The sequence below is a fragment of the Neofelis nebulosa genome, chromosome 7 (genome assembly GCF_028018385.1).
Source record: "Neofelis nebulosa isolate mNeoNeb1 chromosome 7, mNeoNeb1.pri, whole genome shotgun sequence".
Taxonomy (NCBI): Eukaryota; Metazoa; Chordata; class Mammalia; order Carnivora; family Felidae; genus Neofelis; species Neofelis nebulosa.
In genome coordinates this window covers 27,325,445-27,345,316 of record NC_080788.1, presented here as the reverse complement: position 1 = coordinate 27,345,316, position 19,872 = coordinate 27,325,445, and the positions used below count along the sequence as shown (strand labels likewise).

Here is a 19,872-nt window from a genome sequence, read left to right as displayed (position 1 = left end):
TTTTTCCAGGTTACAAGCTTCCTGAATAAAGCAGCATTTCCTCTCCCACAATCACTTGTCTCTTGAGTATTGATTTTTGAGCAGCAAGTAGCTGAACTTAAGTTTGGAACCAATTCTCTGTCTGGTAACAGTAACACCTAGCACATAATTGCTCAGACTATTACCTTGACTCCACAGCCCCCTCTATTTGCTACTTCCCTGTGCTGATATTCTCTTAACAGTGGATTTCAAAACTCCTGGGCCAGTTGTGTTTTAGTTGCCTTTGGATTTCCTATCCTTTAACATCATCTTTCAGAGAACAACAAGAGAAGAAAAACAGCTTGATATTTGGCACTTAAGTGCTAGGACAACTCTCTCATTTAGTTACCCTCCTTTGGGCCGCTTTATACCCAAAAGGTCTGCTAGTACATTTCAACTTTTCAAGGAGCAGAATTACATTCTTAATGTAGGTGACTCATAATTGGGAAAAAGTCTCTCCAACACATTTCCCTTCTTGCTGCTTCCACAGCTTATTTAAATAAATTATGATCTTTTATTCTTTTAACTTTATCATTGTCTAATATTTAAACACAGACACCATTTCTCACCTTTACCACCATGACACCTGTAGGGAAGTTTTGATTTTCTCTGTTAATCAGGGATTTTCAGACTTTTCTTAATGTGGAAATGTTCTATATTTTACTATTCTATCAAGAATTCAGACTATCCTTTAAAGGTATTTACCTCTAATTATCAAAGTTTATATCTTAATCTTAATCATCAGTGAAACAATTGTTATGGAGTTTTAAGTGCCAATAAACTATTCACATTAACAATAAGATCAGTAGAAAAGCTGGCTTTAAAGCCATATGCACCCCACACCCTGGAAAAAGTAAATCAATTGCAAAATAGTAGGCCATAGGCATAAGTAAATACTGAAAACAAACAAACAAACAAAACCCCCCATAAAACAAAAATCCCCAAACATCCAAATACATTAATAGATGAATCACTTCTTTTCATCTTAATATGCATATGAGTCACTTAATGAAATCAAGTTGGTGGATTATTATTCTGTTCAATATATTGGAAAAGAAATACAAAGCTTAAAATAAAGTTTAGAGTAAAGGATACGAAAAAAACTAGAAATTAAAATGCAAAGGGCATTTCACACGAGCTTCTTTCATGTTGAGATTATCAATAATATTTTATTATGTATGTGGAAAGTTGTACTCCCATCATTACTAAAATCAGTTTATATAAATATGGTCAATAGTTGGAATCCTAGTTAAGCTTATGGACATGATGCAAATACAGCCTTAATTAAAAATTTTTGATTAAAAAAGACCATTCTAATCATCCTTTTCCCATACCAATTAAAACTTTAAAAAATATTTTCACTTTTGAATTGGTTATTTTTCCTCAAATATCACTTGAGGTATATGATTGCCCTAATATAAGTAGTTAAAGCATATGCATGATGGAATTCTACATTAAGAGTCTGATTATATGTAGCCTTAGGAATGAGGGAAGAAAAGTCAGTCTTTTTTTTGAAAGTTATACTTCCTTAAATTAAGTCCTACCTGCAGATGTTGTTACAATTTCTGTAGTGTTTCTGAGGCCCATAAAGTCAAACTGATAAAGCCGCCAGGATTTCTGATCAGCTGCCTCAACTGAATTTTTTCTCCATCTGTAAATCATTTCTTCTTTGGGGTAGCCATCTGAAAATATAGAACAAATGTTTACCCTTGAAGATATAGGTTTATAAAACATTATAGTCAAAATTATAATTCTGATCATTTGACAGTAGTTAAAATTTTAGGTCATATTTGCTCTCAAAAATTTACTCAAAGGCACTAAAACTCAAAAATTAATGGGTAAAGGCCATTAAACTCAGAGAGTTCCTGCTGCAGATCTTCATGATCAGCAAGATGTTCACAGCCAGAAGCCTGGTCATCATCTGTGTGGACCCAGCATATAACGGGGCTGTCTTTGTTTCTTTAAGCTTGGAGAACCCCTTTTAGTCACCATAAGCTGTGGTCAGCTTTCAAAGAGGGAAGATGCTAGTCAGAGCGTCACTAGTTTCCAGACTCTGGAAACTGACCTACATCACCTTCTCTCTCCCCAAAACTTAGTCCATTCAGATCTCAGGAAAAACAAATTTAATAAGGCAATCATGCCAGGATTCCAGAGGTTAACTGACTCTCAGTCCTGCTTTGACTTTTATTAGAGACCAATGCTCACCTTATTAAATTCTCCAGGAAACAAGATGCTAGTGTGTTTCTGCTGCCTTAAGCCTAGTGTGGCAACCTGCTCAGAGCCAGGTGTCATGGACAGGTGCTGTTACCAGGGCCCTGTGGAGTCCATGGTCCAAGCAAGAGTTTGCCCCAATTATTGCTTCTCGACTCCTCGATCCCCACTTCTGAACAGCACTTGGACAACACTTAGTTTTTGGAGTACTGTCCTGTCTCCAGGCTATATAACAAGGTTTCCCCATAGGGCATGCCTCACCTAAGAGCAGGCCTATATCCCATGTTGTTGCCCAACACATGACAGCATTGGTATTATTAGCCCTTCACTGATTCACATAGACACTGCTGGCATGACTGTCTGTGGTAGTAGGAATTGTATGCACTAGCATCCTGAATATAAAAAGCACCATACTGGTGCACACATACTAATACAAGCATATTAATAAAGTGATTGAAAATTTCTAATTAAATATTGCAAAGATCAGTTTGCAAAACCCTTAAAGACAGTATGCATTCTTGCTATTTTCCCTTCTGCCCATCATTGTTAACTTGGGTCCCTCATTAAAAGACTAAAATAGATCACAGGTATGCCCCCTTCTTTCTGATTGTGTATTGTTCTGTGAAATTATTGTCACCATTTCTGGGATAATTGCTCTCCTTTAACTTGACAATGTTGATATCAAGACACTGAGACTCAGCTCCAGACATTTCTATGAAGTAAACAAACATTTTACTTGGCCATTAGCCACTGTCCTGCTTGCTTTATCTTCCTATCAGACTGTCATAAAGGACTTTATGCTATAATTATTTCTTTTTGTTTTATTAAACAGCTTAATTGAGGTGCAATTTGCATACATAAAACATGTACAGTTCAGTGGTTTTTAGTATATTCTCAGAGTGGTGGAACTATTTTCATAATGTAATTTTAGAATATTTTCATCACCACAAAATGAAACCTCAGATCCACTAGCAGTCACTTTCCATTCCCCTTGCACATATCACTAACATCACTTGTCTCATCCAGTCCTTGGCATCCACTGATGTATTTTCTGTCTATAGATTTGCCTGTTTTGGACATTTCATATAAATGAAATCATACAACATGTTATCTTTTAAACTGACCTCCTTCAGTTAGTGTAATGTGTTCAAGGTTCACTCATATTGTAGTCCCTGTGAGGTTTTCACCCTTATTTATCACCCAATAATATCCTACCACATGAATATACCATATTTTGCTTATCCATTTGTCAATCGATAGGTAGTTTGCTTGAATCCACTTCTACAATCTTATGAATAATGCTGTGATGAACATTTGACATTTTTTAAATAATTTATTCAAGACTATTGTAATACGAAAATGAAGCTCCATCAAAATAAAGAACAATAGGGTTTTTTAAAGCTAAGGTGAGCAAGTGAAAAGCAATTAGAGAATGTTAGGAAGAGGTCATAGACCACCAGTGTGCACTAATAAACTTCACATATCTTTATGATGAGAAGTAGTTATGCAACTTGGAGCAAAGCCCTGCCGAAGTTAGGCTATTACCTTCCTACAGAAACTAGGAGATTGGGATACTATCTTTCTTGAATATATTTTAAAGAGATAGTTCCCAGATCCTTGAGAAAGACAATTTCTATTATGAAACTAACAAGATCCCTTTAAAAAGACTTACATCTTAAAGGGTCAGAGAAAGAACTTATAACTACAATTTTTTTCTTTTTTTATTAAAAATATTTTTAAATGTTTATTTATTTTTGACAGAGAGAGACACACACAGCATGAGTGGGGGAGGGGCAGAGAGAGAGGGAGACACAAAATCAGAAACAGGCTCCAGGCTCTGAGCTGTCAGCACAAAGCCTGACGCAGGGCTGGAACTCACAGACCGTGAAATCACGACCTGAGCCTAAGTCAGACGCCCAACCAACTGAGCCACCCAGGTGCCCCACAATTTTTTTCTTTTAAAGTAAATGCTGTCAAAGAAGGGAGGTTAGGAGCCTATCAGGAAAAGGGCTGCGTGAAGTTTAGTCAAGGTGAGGGGTACTTAAAGCATTTTGGTCACTAGGAAGCCTCAGCATGGTGTACAGTAACCAAAATAAAAATTTTGCTGTTATTGTCCTATTTCTCTGCTTGTCTTCAAGGCAAACCTTGAAAGATTTGCTTATCATCATTGTCTCTGATAAATCACCTCCTGTTCACTCTTCAATACATTCCATTACTCCACATCTGATACTCTCCTGTGACTGGTCAACACATTGCCAAATCCAGTGTCCAGGTTCTCCTTCTGTAACTTACTTGATCTCAGCAACGTTCAATAGAATTAACTCCTTCTTCTTGAAACTATATTCCCTTGCCTTATGTTGTTTCATCCACTTCACTGGATGTTCCTTTTCTGACTCCTTTGCTGGTTTCTCCTCTCTGATGTCTGAAAGTTGGCGTGCCTCAGGGTTTGGCCTGGACTTCTTCCTTTTTTTTTTTTTTTACTTTTGGAGAACATATTCTCTCTAGGTAATATTTTTCTGCTCCATTATGTTAAGTACCATATTTAGGCTGATGACTCCTATGTCAATGCCTTAGTCTTGACATTTTTCTACGTCTCAAGAATCAGATATCCAGCTCCCTGCTTCTCATAAGATATCTAAAAGCACTACACGTTTAACTTCTTCCAAAGACAAGTTTCCCTTCCCTTAACCTAAACTTGCTTCTTTTCCATTTTTCTACCTAAACAAATGGCAGTATTACCCACCTAATTATTCAAGAGTTATAAACACCTATGTATGAGATTTTGTGCTGTTTGTTTTCAATTTACTTTGGGTTTATGAATAGGAGTGGAATTGTTGAGTCATAGAGTAACTATATTTAACATTTTTTAAAGTTTATTTATTGGGGTGCCTGGGTGGCTCAGTCAGTTAAGTGTCCGACTTTGGTTTAGGTCATGTTCTCACAGTTTGTGAGCTTGAGACCACCTTGGGCCCCACATTGGGCTCTGTGCTAACAGTTCAGCCTCTGTGCTGACAGCTCAGAGGCTGAAGCCTGCTTCAGATTCTGTGTCCCCCTCTCTGTTCCTCCCTTGCTTGCAATCTCTCTGTCTCTCTCTCTCTTTCAAAAATGAATAAACACTAAATTGTTTTAAGTTTATTTATTTATTTCGAGAGAGAGAGAGAGAGAGAGAGAGAGAGAGAGAGATACCATGAACATGAACAGAGAACAGGGGAGGGACAGAGAGAGAGAAAGAATCCCAAGTAGGCTCCCAATGTTAGCACAGAGCCTAAAGTTGGGCTCCATCTCATGAATCATGAGATCATGACCTGAGCTGAAATCAAGAGTTAAATGCTTAACCAACCAAGACACCCAAGTGCCCCTATATTTAATGTTTTGGGGAAACTGCCAAACTGTTTTTCAAGGCAATACCTTAAAATCCTACCAGCAATATATGAGGGCTCCAACTTCTCCATAGTCTTTCCAAAATTTGCCAATATCTGTCTTTCTAATTATAATAATCACAGTGGGTGTGAAGTGTACATGGCTGTTTAATTTTCACTTCCCTAATGACTGATGATATTGAACATCTTTTCATGATTTTATTGGCCATATATATGTCTTCTTTGGTGAGGTATTTAGATTTTTGGCTCATTTTTAAATTGGGTCATTTGTTTTCATATTGTTGAGTCTTAAGAATTATCTATATAATTTGGGTCAAATCTTTTATTAGGCATATGTTTTACAAATATTTTCTAGTATGCTGTGGATTATCTTTTGATTCTCCTGCATTTTTGAAGAAGAGTTTTGCTAGTTCTAGAATTATTGGTTGACAGTCTTTTACCTTCAACATTTTGAAGGAAATTTTCTAATCATCTTCTGGCCTCCTTGGTTTCTATTGAGAAATTGTCAGTTTGACTCTGATGTGGAAAGGTACGTATCTCTTTGAGTTGTTTATAATTTGTTGAGCTTCTTTAGGTTGCTAGCTTTTCAAATAATTTTGGCCCTATTTCTCTGCTCTTCTCCTTTGAGACTTTCATTAAATGTTTATTGGTAATTATCATGATGTGCCAATGGATGTATGAGTTTCTATACACTTTTCTCAACTCGGTCTTCATTTTGTTCCTCTTACTAGATAATCTTTACTGGCCTATCTTCAAGTCTGCTGCTATTTTCTTCTGACTGCTCAAATCTGTAATTTGTAGCTGGCTAGTGAGTTTTTTCTTTCAGTCATTGTACTATTCAACTCCAGAATTGGAATTGATTTATTTTTAATAGTTTCTACCATTTTACAGATATTCTTCATTTAGTGAGACTTAATTATCATACTCTCCTTGCCCTTAATTCATCGGACATAGTTTACTTTAGTTCCTTGAATGCATGTAGAAAAGCTGACTTAAAGTTCGTGTCTATTACATCCAACATCTGGGATTCTTCAAAGATTATTTCTATTGACAGCTTTTATTCCTGTGTATTGGTATGCTTTCCTATTTCTTTGCAGGTTTTGTAATTTTTCATTGGAAACTGGACATTTTAGATAATGTATTATAACAATTCCAGTATCAGAATCCTCTTTTCACTTAAGGGGTGGTTGCCGTTCCTGGGTTTTTTGGTTTCATGCTTGTTTTTCTTCTTGTTAATTTCCTTAGTGACTCTTCTAAACTAATTTGTAAATCTGTATTCTCCACACTGTGTAGCCACTGAGTTCTTTAAATTTTTGTTGTTGATTTTATGCTCTTGTTTTTGTTTTTAAGCCTGGTCTCTCCTAAACTTCACTTTTGGTTTATTATAATTTAGTGGTCAGCCAGTGATCAGTGAGAAAGTTTCCTTAAATGTCTTGCCTGTATTTCTTCCTAATTCTGCTAAGGAGATCTGTGTGTGAAGGCATAACTTTAAACTTTAAACCGTTTACAGGACAGCCTTAGCTTTAATTTTCTGCTTACACAGTTCCTCAAAGCCAGAGGTTAGTGACAGGGCCTTCTCTATTCCTAGGTGTTTCCTGGGCATGCACACAGCCCTGCACAGATACACAACATTCTTATAGATCTTCAGGAATTTGCTGGAGCTCTTCAAAGTTCCTTGTAGTACAGGTCTTGCTTTAATTTTTTTTTTTGGCCTGGTCTTTTGTTTGCACTAATTAATATCACAAACTTAGGCAGGTATAACATTGTCAGAAGATTTCCAATTTTTTTTCTATGATGCTTTAGTGATACTGAATCTTAAATTGATTTTTTTTTAAAGCTGAGCTGAGCTCTGAGTCAAATCAAATGGCCACAATACCTAGGGAATGAAATTTTTCATTTTGCTAGAATACTGCTAGTTTTGACAAAATATTGACTTTGCTTTTGGGATAAAATTCTTAACTGAGTACCCAAAGAGGTCCATCTTGTCCATTCATCGTGAGCCTGTACATCTTTCATAACTACCATGCCAATGAGCCTTCAAGAAGGCAGAGAGAAAGGGGATAACCCAAAGCTTACATGCATAGGCTCTATTATTTCTGAGATTCAAAAGTTTCTCTTGGATAGACAATTTGTGACTTTAGTTATTTATGCTGTTTTGAAATTTTAGTTGCTTTGCTAGTATTTTCACTGATTTTATGGGGAAGTGGTCACTGAGATGCTTACTCCACCATTCCAAAGTTAATCTTCCATGCCATAATTATAACAATAATAAAGCAACAAATGATGGATTTTATTCATTGTACACCAATAGGCTCAATAGGATTTTTACCTATATTTTCCATTTAATCTTAATCCTGTTCTGGACTTATCTGAACATTGTAAATATTAAATAACTTACCCAGTGCCACACAGATCATCTTTGATGAAGCTGCAAAACAAACCTAGGTCTATACAACTTCTTGTATAGACTTCTTTCAACTCCATTCTACCTGACTTCTTTTACAACTTTCATTCTTATTTCTAATTCAGAAGGTCTCCTGTTGTATCCTCCCTTTCACAAATAATCAATACTAATGTGTTGATAAATTTATATGTAACATTTTCTGTAAAACATATTTACATTTAAATTAACCATAGTCTTCTGAAGATGTATGCAATCACTTGAAATAACAATGGTAGTTGGGATTTTATAGAGAAGGTAAAGTGGAAGAAAAATTCTAGTGTCTTACTTAGCCACTGAATTCTTTTCTATGCCTCCTTTTCCTACACATCATCATCATCATCAATATCATCACAGTCATGGTCATGGTCATCATTATCTTCATCACAGTGATCATCACCTTTGCCAGTACTGCCACCACCACCACCATGAGCATCATCAGCATCACAATCATCATAATATTGCTGTCACATATAACTGTAATTATGTGCCAGTCAATGTTCTAAGAGCCATGGGACCTTACTTGTAGGGGTCCAAAGTCCTGAGAGGGACATAGAAACTTTTGTTTTTGGATAATTTTGAATCATTTAGAGAAGTCCTTCCATTCCCATTTGTTTCCTCCTTCTTGGTATTTTTGTTATGTGTGACATACTGAACCTCAACAACTTCATATTAGCAAATTCATCAATCATTTCTTTTTTAAAAATTAATTTTGAGAGAGAAAGAAAGAGGCAGAGAGAGAGAGAGAGAGAGAGAGATGGAGAGAGAGAAAGACTTCCAAGCAGGCTCTATGCCATCAGCACAGAGCCAGACACAGGGTTCAAAACCACAAACTGTGAGATCATGACCTGAGCAGAATTCAAGAGTCAGATGGTTAACTGACTGAGCCACCCAGGCACCCCTCATCCATCATTTCTATATTTACCTTTTTATTGAGGCTTAAGTAGTCCTTCCTTAAAAAAATGTTCAGATAACTGTTTCCAAAATTTAATTATAATTATTTTATAGTTTTATTATTACATTTTTATTAATTATTCTGAAATTATTTTGAGCAGGATCCTTCTACTTGAATGTCAGTTCTGTGTGTGTGTACATGTATATGTACATGTTTGTGTGTGTGTGTCTTACTTCTGTACATATATATTAACTAATACTATTTGATAGAAATGTTTAAAAGAGAAACATGCCTTATGGTTACGAAAATAAAATTTTCATATCAACAAAGTTAATTACTAATCCTGCCAATCTGTCCAGCTGGCCACATGTTGTAGTGATACTACTGAATCTTACATTAAAAGCCATGACCATAGTGAATATGCCTGCTCTTCAGTCTTAGTCCCTGACTCCCAGGAGGGAGACCCTCTGTTTGGATCCCATAAAACAAAGTATTTTCTAATTTTTGAAGCTAGAAAACAATATTAAGAAAAAGCTAAGTAAGACAAAGAAGACAGATTTTAATCTTGACATGCTTTTTCTGTTAATTGTTGCTTTGTTGTTTCATTAAAACAAAGATATTTTGTTTTTAACCATCAGTTCTTTCACATACATCATGAGATCTAGCCTAATACTTACATTATAAGTTTGAGTATCATAGTTACTATAATATCTTACAGAAATAAAAATTCTAACCATAACCATATATTCCTCAGGAAACCAAATGTGAACAATCTCATTTGTTTCTCACTTGACTTGCTTTATCTGTTCATAGTGAAAACATAAAATTATTTCTTTTATCTTACTTTATATTGAAGTATATAAAAGTAGGCTTTTGATTTTAAAAATCTTTTTAATCACCTTATTATACTGAATACTTCACATATGAAAAAAAATATCAATGATTCATGGACCAGACATTTATAACTTCAGTGGCTGGTCAAGTTTGTCATGAAGGTTATAGTTCCTTCTAGCACAAACTTAACAAACAACAATATTTCACAATTTGATAGCATTTTTCTCTGTAAAAGTTTCACCCTACAAGTTATAATTTTCAAAAATATGAGTATTTTTCTCCTTTTCAATAGTGTCAAAATTTCCTCCAGAACAATTTAGTTACCATAGGAGAAAAATGGAAGATTGTAGAAAGAGTGCTTGTGTGAGAAAGCATCAGACAGGTGGACATACAGGGAGTCCTATGACACCTTTAACAATCAGATACTGTCAGTGCTACTCAAACAAGTCCAGAGAGTAGAAAATGAAGGAAAACATCCTAATTATTTTTATATAGTAAGTATAACAATGATATGCAGCCTGATAATGGATGCACAAGAAAAGCAAATCTCACTTACAAATATTGATGCAAAACCTCAAATGAATTGTTAGTAAACAGTCTCAATCAGCATATTAAACACATTATGACCTAATGAGATTAATAGGAAGGAAAGAGTGGAAATTTGTGAGCATAATCCATCTGATGTTCATCTTCATAGAAGGCAAAGACATTTGATAAAACGTAGCATATATTTGTGTTAAAAATATTCAATAAAGGAGAGCTTAAATGATATTTCATATATACCTGTATAAGTATATATACATTAGTATATACAGATATATATATATATATATATATATATATATATATATGTATGTATACTGTGTGTGTGTTACTAGAAACCAATAACTTAATTACAAAGAAAACACTAGAGACCTTCCTTTTCTTTTTAAAACAAGTAAATGTCCATTATCTTCACTATCACTTGCCATTATTTTGGATACATTAACCAAAATAGTTCTAGAAAAATAAATAAATAAAATAAGAAGCATACAAATTAGAAAGAAAAATATGGTTTTGCATCTAGAAGACACAGAAGAATCAATGGATAAACTACCATAAATAATTTTTAAATATCATAAATAGCTAAGTATAACTTAACAAAAACTCACAAATTCTATAAGAAGCAGTCCATAAGTTACTACTGAGCCAAAAGTAAACTGAATAAATAAAAGACATGCCATATTCCTGCCTAGGGGGACTCAAAAACATAAAGGTGTTGATTTACCCAAGTTAAATATGTTCATTTGAAGTAATCTCAAGAAAGTTATTAGCTTTTTTTCTTTCTTTTCTGTTTCCAGACAAGTTGGTTATCTATCAATATTACTTAGAATAATAATTAGGAATTACCTTACCCATGGGTGCCTGGGTAGCTCAGTCGGTTAAGTGTCCGACTTTGGCTCAGGTCATGATCTCACAGTTTGTGGGTTTGAGTCCCGCATTGGGCTCTGTGCTGAAAATCAGAGCCTGGAGCCTGTTTCAGATTCTGTGTTTCCTTCTCACTCTCTGCCCCTCCCCTGGTCACGCTCTGGGTCTCTCTGTCTCAAAAATAATAAAATAAACTTTAAAAAATTAAAAAAAAATACCAGGAGAAATGCAATGAAGGGAACCAGTTTTTCTTAGATTATTAAATATTATTAAATATTAAAAATTTATGTTTATAAAATGTTACAAAGACTACACCAAACTCAATTTTTCTTTAGCATATAACAGACCAAGGGAACAAGATAGTTGAGATTCTCCTGGAATTAGTATATGATAAAGACAACAACTTAAATTAATAGGAGGAAGTAGGAGTTTATGATCTGTGGAAGCCATATGAGAAAAGTATAAATTTAGATGCATTTTATACCATCCTCCATAATAAATTCCAAGAGGATCAGAGATCTAAAAAACCCACAAAAATACTAGAACAGAGATATGAATGAATTCCTTTACAACTTTGGGTTAATAAAAAATTTCCTAACAATGACTCAAAATCCAAGAGCAATTAAAAATGTATTTATAAAATTGGCAACATGAAAAAAATGATTTAACATAACAAAAACTATGCTTTAAGGAAAGTAAACATGACAAATAACAACTTGAGAAAATATGGTTAATATATCACATAAAAAGGATTTATTATACTAATAAAGAATGACATATAAAAATGAGAAAAAAATTAGGCCAAAAATCCAATAGTAAAATCTATGAATAACCAGTTAACATTAAAAATGGACCATAAGTTGATAAAAATACCAAACTTCACTCCAAATAAGAGAAAGGACTAGAAGTTGTTGGGCACCAACAAATTATACTGAAAATTGATAAATAAATGGTAATATGAATTTTTCCAGGTGCTTTCAAAGGACTGAATTTTAGCTAAATAAATACCAATTAGGTAAAGTTCATTTTTACAGACATACCACAGCTAACAAATGCAGGAAAAAAATGGCATAATTAAAATATACTCCTCTGTAGCCTCTGATGGATCTGGGAGTCTGTCTCAGCATCACTAAAGAAGGTCAAGCAGACATGTTACTTCTGCCATGTTGTAATCAGAATTACACAGGACGGCCTATGAAGTACTCTTCAAAAGAGTTGAACCTAAAAGCTCACTAAAGGTCTAGAGCTAACTACCAGTTGTAAGAAATGTGGGGAATACATGACACCATGAAAATATAGCCAGCTAAATCTAGGATGTGTGGAAGTTGGCAGGCAAGATGGCCTCATTTCTGCCCAAATAAATAAAGGAAGCTTGTACTGACTAAAATAAACTTGAGAGAAATATCAATCAAATGCAATGTGTAGACCTTAACTGATACGGATTTGAAATGACTGTAAAAAAGACACCTGGAGAAACTGGCCATGGATTGATTGAGTGTTATATGATATTAAAGAATCACTATTAACTTTGTGATAATGACACTGGATTAGCAGAGGTGCATATCTGTTAGAGGAAGTGTTTATTGGAGAATCCGTATGTTGGCTAACATTTACTTAAGGTATTCTTTAAAAAATATGAGACAGATACCCTAAACCAAAAGAGCAAAATGTTGATGTTGGGTAACTAGCACATGGCGTTTCACTGTACTATTTTTCTCTATTAAAAAATAGAAAAGCCGAGAAAATGTTCATGCAAGTTGCAAACTAAAGCTTATCTTTAGACAATAAAATAGCTATTAGAAGTCTAAGAGGGTTATCAAAATAAAAATATATGAGCAGTCCAAAAACAGTACCAGCGATCTTACACACTGGATTCAGAGTCTGCCATATATGTGCTTTAAGACTTTGATCCCATTAAGTGAGACACTTCCCAGGTTTTAGGCTCCTAATTTGTGAAATGTGAAGAATGTGGATAGGATGCCTACCTTTAATAGTGTAGTAGTACTGAAAACTGCACATAATTCCATGTTAAGGAGTGAATGTGTCTCTTGCACCTCACCAAATTTATATGTTGAAGCTCTAATCCCCAATGTGTTGGGATCTGGAGGTGAGACCTTTGGAAGGTAACTAGGTTATGAAGCTTAAACTCTCTTCATGGGATTAGTGTCTTTATAAGAAGAGGCACAAGAAAGACATCTCTCTTTTCCACACATAGGGACACAGTAGACAGATCTGCAGATCAGGAAGAGGGCCCTCACTAGACACTGAATTTCACAGCATTTTGATCTTGGACTTCTAGCCTCCAGAACTGTGAGAAATACATGTTCGTTGTTGAAGCCATCCATTTTACAGAATTTTATAATAGCAGCCCTAAGAGATTACATAAAGTGCTTAGCAGTGTTCCAGGCCATGGTAATTACAAAATTAATGTCGATTTTAGTTTTTATTGTAGTGCCAAAAATAAAACTCATTCAAAATACTGCATTGAAAAGTTTTTCCCTCTCTGGGCTGTGCAAAGGCTCTCCCTTATGTGTTCCAGTCTTAGGTGGCTAAAGGAGGGAGGGTTGGGGGGAGGGTTCAATGATTAGTAGCTATGACAACTGTCAACATGTTTGATCTTGGAGGATCCTCTCTTGCACACCCCTCTGGGTCCCTCTTCTTCCTGTGCTTCAGCTTAGGTTAAAATGGGTCAAGAGGCAAAGCCTTATATAAGAATTACACTCTGCACAGCCTTTTGTCTAAGGAAAAGTTGTATTTGCTTTGAACGAAGAGAGTTAAGTGGTAGCTCCATGTCTGTTGCATTTGATCTACTTTGAGAAAGGTTTAGAGGGAAAAGAGGACTGATTTAAAATATGCAGTAAAAAGCTGCTTTTAAATTTATTTTTGTTTCTATGAAAGAAAACATAAATTCCATTTTGGCAATTGTGATAAATTTTTTGTCTATGGTTGTTGATGTGCCCAAGTATAACTATAATTTCCCTGATGCTAGGAAAAATATTATTTTCTCAATGAAAATGCCACAAAATGCTGCAGAACTTCAGGCAATGACAAATTTATTACTGTCAGGGTAGGAGGCCACAAAGATTAAGCAATATTATAAGAGCTATTGGATATATTAGTGGTTACTGGATATTGTAGGGGCTGCTGGATATTGTAACATTACTATGGTTTGCTGCCAGATCACAAAACTCTATGTTTAAACATAATGACAGATTCTTCCTCAAAATTCTTCATTCAGAGATTTCTCAACTCAGTGTAGTCTAGCAGCATCCAGTGACTATTAATTATTAAATAAGTGTCCTTGAATTGAAGCTTGTAAGTTATTACTTGGTCTAAACACATTGTTTACCTTGTTTATAGACAGCAGACAAACCACTCAATCTCTTGGTGGCCTTATCTCTTTTAATATGATGCAGTAATCTAAGACAGTGTTTTTGGATTTCAAAATAATATCCAGGATTTTTTAAATGAAATATAGTAGAATAGAAAGAAGCATATCATATGGCATCTTATATAGTCCCCAGAAATATTATTTTGTGTTATTTTCAATATGTGTATGTGTCCTGAATCTGGAATGGAAAATGTATTTTACAGGGGGGCTTGGTGTGAAAGGTTGGAAAGATCCATCTAGAGGTGAATTTGCAAGTTCAGTGCTTTCAGGAGCAGGAAGGATAAATGAGGGAGGCCATGAGGTGAACTGGGATGAGGGGGTACAGAGACCTGCAGCACAGCCCTATCCAGAGCAGTGCCTACTTTGTGAAACTGCCCAGAGTCACAAAATATTTTGGCCGTTAAAAAAAAAAAAAGCAGAAATATTTAATTTTGAAAAAGAAAATCTACTGGCTTCTAAATGTTTACAACTAACTCTTTTTTTCTTCTTTTTTTTAAAAAAATAAACACAGTTTGTCCATGGGATGCATGTTGCGCTTTAGGGCATCAGTTGGTACAAGGTAAATGTTTTCAAATTGTGTTTCCCTTGGTAGACAGCAGTCTATGAGGAGTTAATAGTCAACCAGAGACCCTTGGGCCTATGTTTATATTTTGTATTACTTTGAGGGTTTCATAGCTTTTAAAAAAGGTGAAAACACTGGCCTGGATGTAATATCTTATTCTCTTTAGTGATTCTCAGAAGAGTGTCATTGATCCTTACTCCCACCAAATGGAAGAAAAATGGGTCCAGTTGAGGTGTGTAGGAGCTAGTGTGGCCATATGAGGTTGGCATCCCACCCACTAAGTGAATGGGACCACATCTTCTTATCACCCTTGCTTGGTGCAGTCTGGGAGGCACCCATGTACTGTATGTCTGGGACTATGCGTGTATATAGATTCCAAAGTCTTCCAAAGTTTCACCTACTCACTAGTTATAAAAATGTAGCTACTTACAAAGAATTACTCATTCATAAATTTTAAATTATTAGCTGTGTTGTACAATTTTAATATCTTAAAATTTTTTTTAAATAAAAATAAAAATTTAAAAGCCTACTAGCACAGAATGGGAGAAAATATTTGCAAATAATGCATCTGATGAGGGACTTGTGTCCAAAATATATAAGAACTTTTACATCTCAACATTAAAAAGACAAATAGTCTAATTAAAAAAAAACAGGCAATGGTTTTGAATAGATTTTCTTTCAAGGAAGATATGAGTGTGACCAAAGAGCACATGAAAAGATGCGCAATATCATTAGTCATTAGGGAAATGAAAATCAAAACTAACATGAGATACTGCTTCACATGCACAATGGTGGATACAATTAAAAAAGAGAAAAAAGCAAGCATTTAAGAGGATGCAGAAAAATTGGGACCCTCAAACACTGTTGGTAGGAATGTAAAATAGTGCAATTTCTATGGAAAACAGTTTAGCATTTCCTCAAAATGTCAACCATATATGCCACTTCAAGGTATATGCCCAAGGTATATGCTTCAAGGTTGGTATGTTCACACCAAAACCTGGATGCTAGTGTTCATAGCAGCAATAGTCATAATAACCACAAAGTGGAAACAACCCAATATGTACCAACTGATTAATATAAAAACAAAACCACATATTGTATGATTGTATTTATGTGAAATGGCCACAATGGGCAAACTAGAAAGGTAGAAAATACATTAATGGTTGCTTAGGGCTGGCAGGAGGAGAATGGAGTGACTGCCTAATTGGTGCAGAGTTTCATTTGGGGTGAGGAAAATATTCTAAGTTAGGTGGTGATGACAGTTGTGCAGTTCTACGAATACACCAAGCACTGCTGAAATGTATACTTTACATTGGTGAATTTTGTAGTACATGAGATATAACTCAATAAAGGTGTTAGTTAAAAAAAATCTTGGGAGTACCATAAATACTGAGTGCTCATACCTCCAACGGATGTTTGGGAGCACCAATGCATGAGTGAAATAAGTCCCTTTTACACTGACAGCAGGCTGCATGTGAGTGATTTGAATAAAGATGCAACATGGGGTGCCTGGGTGTCTCAGTTGGTTGAATGTCCAACTCTTGAGTTCGGCTCAGGCCATGATTTCACAGTTGTGGGATGGAGTCCCACGTCAGGCTCCATGCTGAGCGTGGACTGTGTTTAAGATTCTTTCTCTCTCTCTTTCTCTCTCTCTCTCTCTCTCTTTCCTTCTCTCTGCCTCTGCCTCCTCTCTAAAATAAAAAAAAAGTTAAAAAATTTTTAATAAAGATGCAACAAATTTCAAGTTGTAGTTATGAGAAGGGGCTTGTGGATTTGGTGATGTCAAAATTGAGCCCACTCCCTAGGAGGGGGGCAGAATACGGAAATTTGTTGAGTGATGTAGTAAACACCTAGCTTTTCATGAGCAGCAGAGGACCTATTACTCTTTTTTACCTCATTTTCCTGAAGAGTTTCTAAAGTGCAAAGCCATCCCTCACAATCCCAGAGAGAAGTACTCAGGAACATGGCTCAAGCCCTGTGCACAGGTGTGAAGTGCAGACACTTATGACCCCAATCAACCTTTCCTGCTACATCCTCAGTGTGCCACCACTCTGCCCACTGCCTCCTCCAAACTGCTTGGGAGACAATGTGGAAAGAGGCAAGCATGGTCACATAGTATGGCTCAAATATATTTATTTTTACATATCTTCCTAGAAGCCATCCTGGAGATTTGGAAAGAGCATGTGCAAATGAAGGGTCAGGCAGTTGAAGCTTATCATTTTCACAGTAATCTTCCCCTGGATTACTGTTAAAGTTAAGATCCTCTCTCCAGTTGTAACAGCAATTAACACGACAATTATACAGAAAAATCCACATCATTTGAATTCTGTTTAAAATATCTTAATTATCAAATTAATCATGGGAGTCATCTTTGAATAGGAAATCTTTCTTTTCGGGAACATATGCCTCTCTTGAAGGACTGATTTTAGGTTCTTCAATAGAATTTTGATTACTTTTTTCATATATGTCTTGTGCCATTAATGTTAAAAAATGTTCCTATGATATATGTTTGCTTTTGCTTTCTAATTTTTTGTCTAATGTAAAGGTATTTATCATTTCTACTTTTACATAGATGTTGATAATGTGAATAAGAGCTGTTAAACATTATGTATTTATTTTGGATTGAGCTCATATCAGTACTTATATTAATTGTAATCATTTCAGTTGCATGCATTATTTTTTCAAGTTATATGATCATTTCACCTGGAAATAATGATATTGACTTTTCTAGTATTCATGATGCTTATTTTTATTTCCTTTGTATAATTCACTGAAACAATGATAATATCCCTGATGCTTGCCTTATGTTTGTCACCTACTATTTCTCCCTCTAATGCATGCTTAGTGTTTTTGTTGAAATATGCTACTGAATCAGTCTTTTAAGGTTTTAATATATTCAGTTAATAAATTCTTGTCACAGATATTCCAATGTAGCACCATCACATTTCTGAAATAAGTTCTAATCAGTTGTATTGCTCAATTTTAAAACAAATTGCTAAATTAGGCCTGCCATTATATTATTTTGAATCTTTTTATCTTTAGTGGAATGTTAGATTGTGATGCATCATGGGTTTTACACTTTAACACAAAGGTTACTTGAAAACCCTCTACATTGTGTGATGGCAGAGGTAACATTGGAATAAAACATATGGAGGAGTTCCGGAAGATGGCGGCGTAGGAGGACGCTGGGCTCACCGCGCGTCCTGCTGATCACTTAGATTCCACCTACACCTGCCTAAAGAACCCAGAAAACTGCCAGAGGATTAGCAGAACGGAGTCTCCGGAGCCAAGCACAGACGAGAGGCCCACGGAAGAGGGTAGGAAGGGCGGCGAGGCGGTGCGCGCTCCACGGACTGGCGGGAGGGAGCCGGGGCGGAGGAGCGGCTCGCCGGCCAAGCAGAGCCCCCGAGTCGGGCTGGCAAAAGCGGAGGGGCCGGACGGACTGTGTTCCGACAGCAAGCGCGACTTAGCGTCTGGGAGGTCAGAAGTTAACAGCTCTGCTCAGAAAGCAGGAAGGCTGGAGGACAAAGGGAGGGAGAGCTGCTGAGCCCCCGGACGGCAGAGCTCAGCTTGGCGGGGAACAAAGGCGCTCGCCAGCGCCATCTCCCCCGCCCATCCCCCAGCCAAAATCCCAAAGAGAACCAGTTCCTGCCAGGGAACTTGCTCGCTCCGCGCAAACACCCAACTCTGTGCTTCTGCGGAGCCAAACCTCCGGCAGCGGATCTGACTCCCTCCCGCTGCCACAGGGCCCCTCCTGAAGTGGATCACCTAAGGAGAAGCGAGCTAAGCCTGCCCCTCCCGCCCCCGTGCACCTTGCCTACCCACCCCAGCTAATACGCCAGCTCCCCAGCACCACAAGCCTGGCAGTGTGCAAGTAGACCAGACGGGCCACACCACCCCACAGTGAATCCCGCCCCTAGGAGAGGGGAAGAGAAGGCACACACCAGTCTGACTGTGGCCCCAGCGGTGGGCTGGGGGCAGACATCAGGTCGGACTGCGGCCCCGTCCACCAACTCCAGTTATACACCACAGCACGGGGGAAGTGCCCTGCGGGTCCTCACCACTCCAGGGACTGTCCAAAATGACCAAATGGAAGAATTCCCCTCAGAAGAATCTCCAGGAAATAACAACAGCTAATGAACTGATCAAAAAGGATTTAAATAATATAACAGAAAGTGAATTTAGAATAATAGTCATAAAATTAATCGCTGGGCTTGAAAACAGTATACAGGACAGCAGAGAATCTCTTGCTACAGAGATCAAGGGACTAAGGAACAGTCACGAGGAGCTGAAAAACGCTTTAAACGAAATGCAAAACAAAATGGAAACCACCACGGCTCGGATTGAAGAGGCAGAGGAGAGAATAGGTGAACTAGAAGATAAAGTTATGGAGAAAGAGGAAGCTGAAAGAAAGAGAGATAAAAAAATCCAGGAGTATGAGGGGAAAATTAGAGAACTAAGTGATACACTAAAAAGAAATAATATACACATAATTGGTATCCCAGAGGAGGAAGAGAGAGGGAAAGGTGCTGAAGGGGTACTTGAAGAAATTATAGCTGAGAACTTCCCTGAACTGGGGAAGGAAAAAGGCATTGAGATCCAAGAGGCACAGAGAACTCCCTTCAGACGTAACTTGAATCGATCTTCTGCACGACATATCATAGTGAAACTGGCAAAATACAAGGATAAAGAGAAAATTCTGAAAGCAGCAAGGGATAAACGTGCCCTCACATA

At 36.6% G+C, this 19,872-nt stretch overlaps 1 protein-coding gene across 4 annotated transcripts in view; it reads right to left on the bottom strand.

Moving 5' to 3' along the window:
• Window positions 1-19,872, bottom strand: part of GABRG3 (gamma-aminobutyric acid type A receptor subunit gamma3) — a 732,437-nt gene that overhangs the window by 89,171 nt on the left and 623,394 nt on the right. For all 4 annotated transcript variants that reach the window (XM_058736906.1, XM_058736907.1, XM_058736908.1 and 1 more), the window contains exon 6: window positions 1,563-1,700. In XM_058736906.1, coding sequence (XP_058592889.1) covers window positions 1,563-1,700 — 138 coding nt within the window. The remainder of the gene's footprint in view (window positions 1-1,562; window positions 1,701-19,872) is intronic.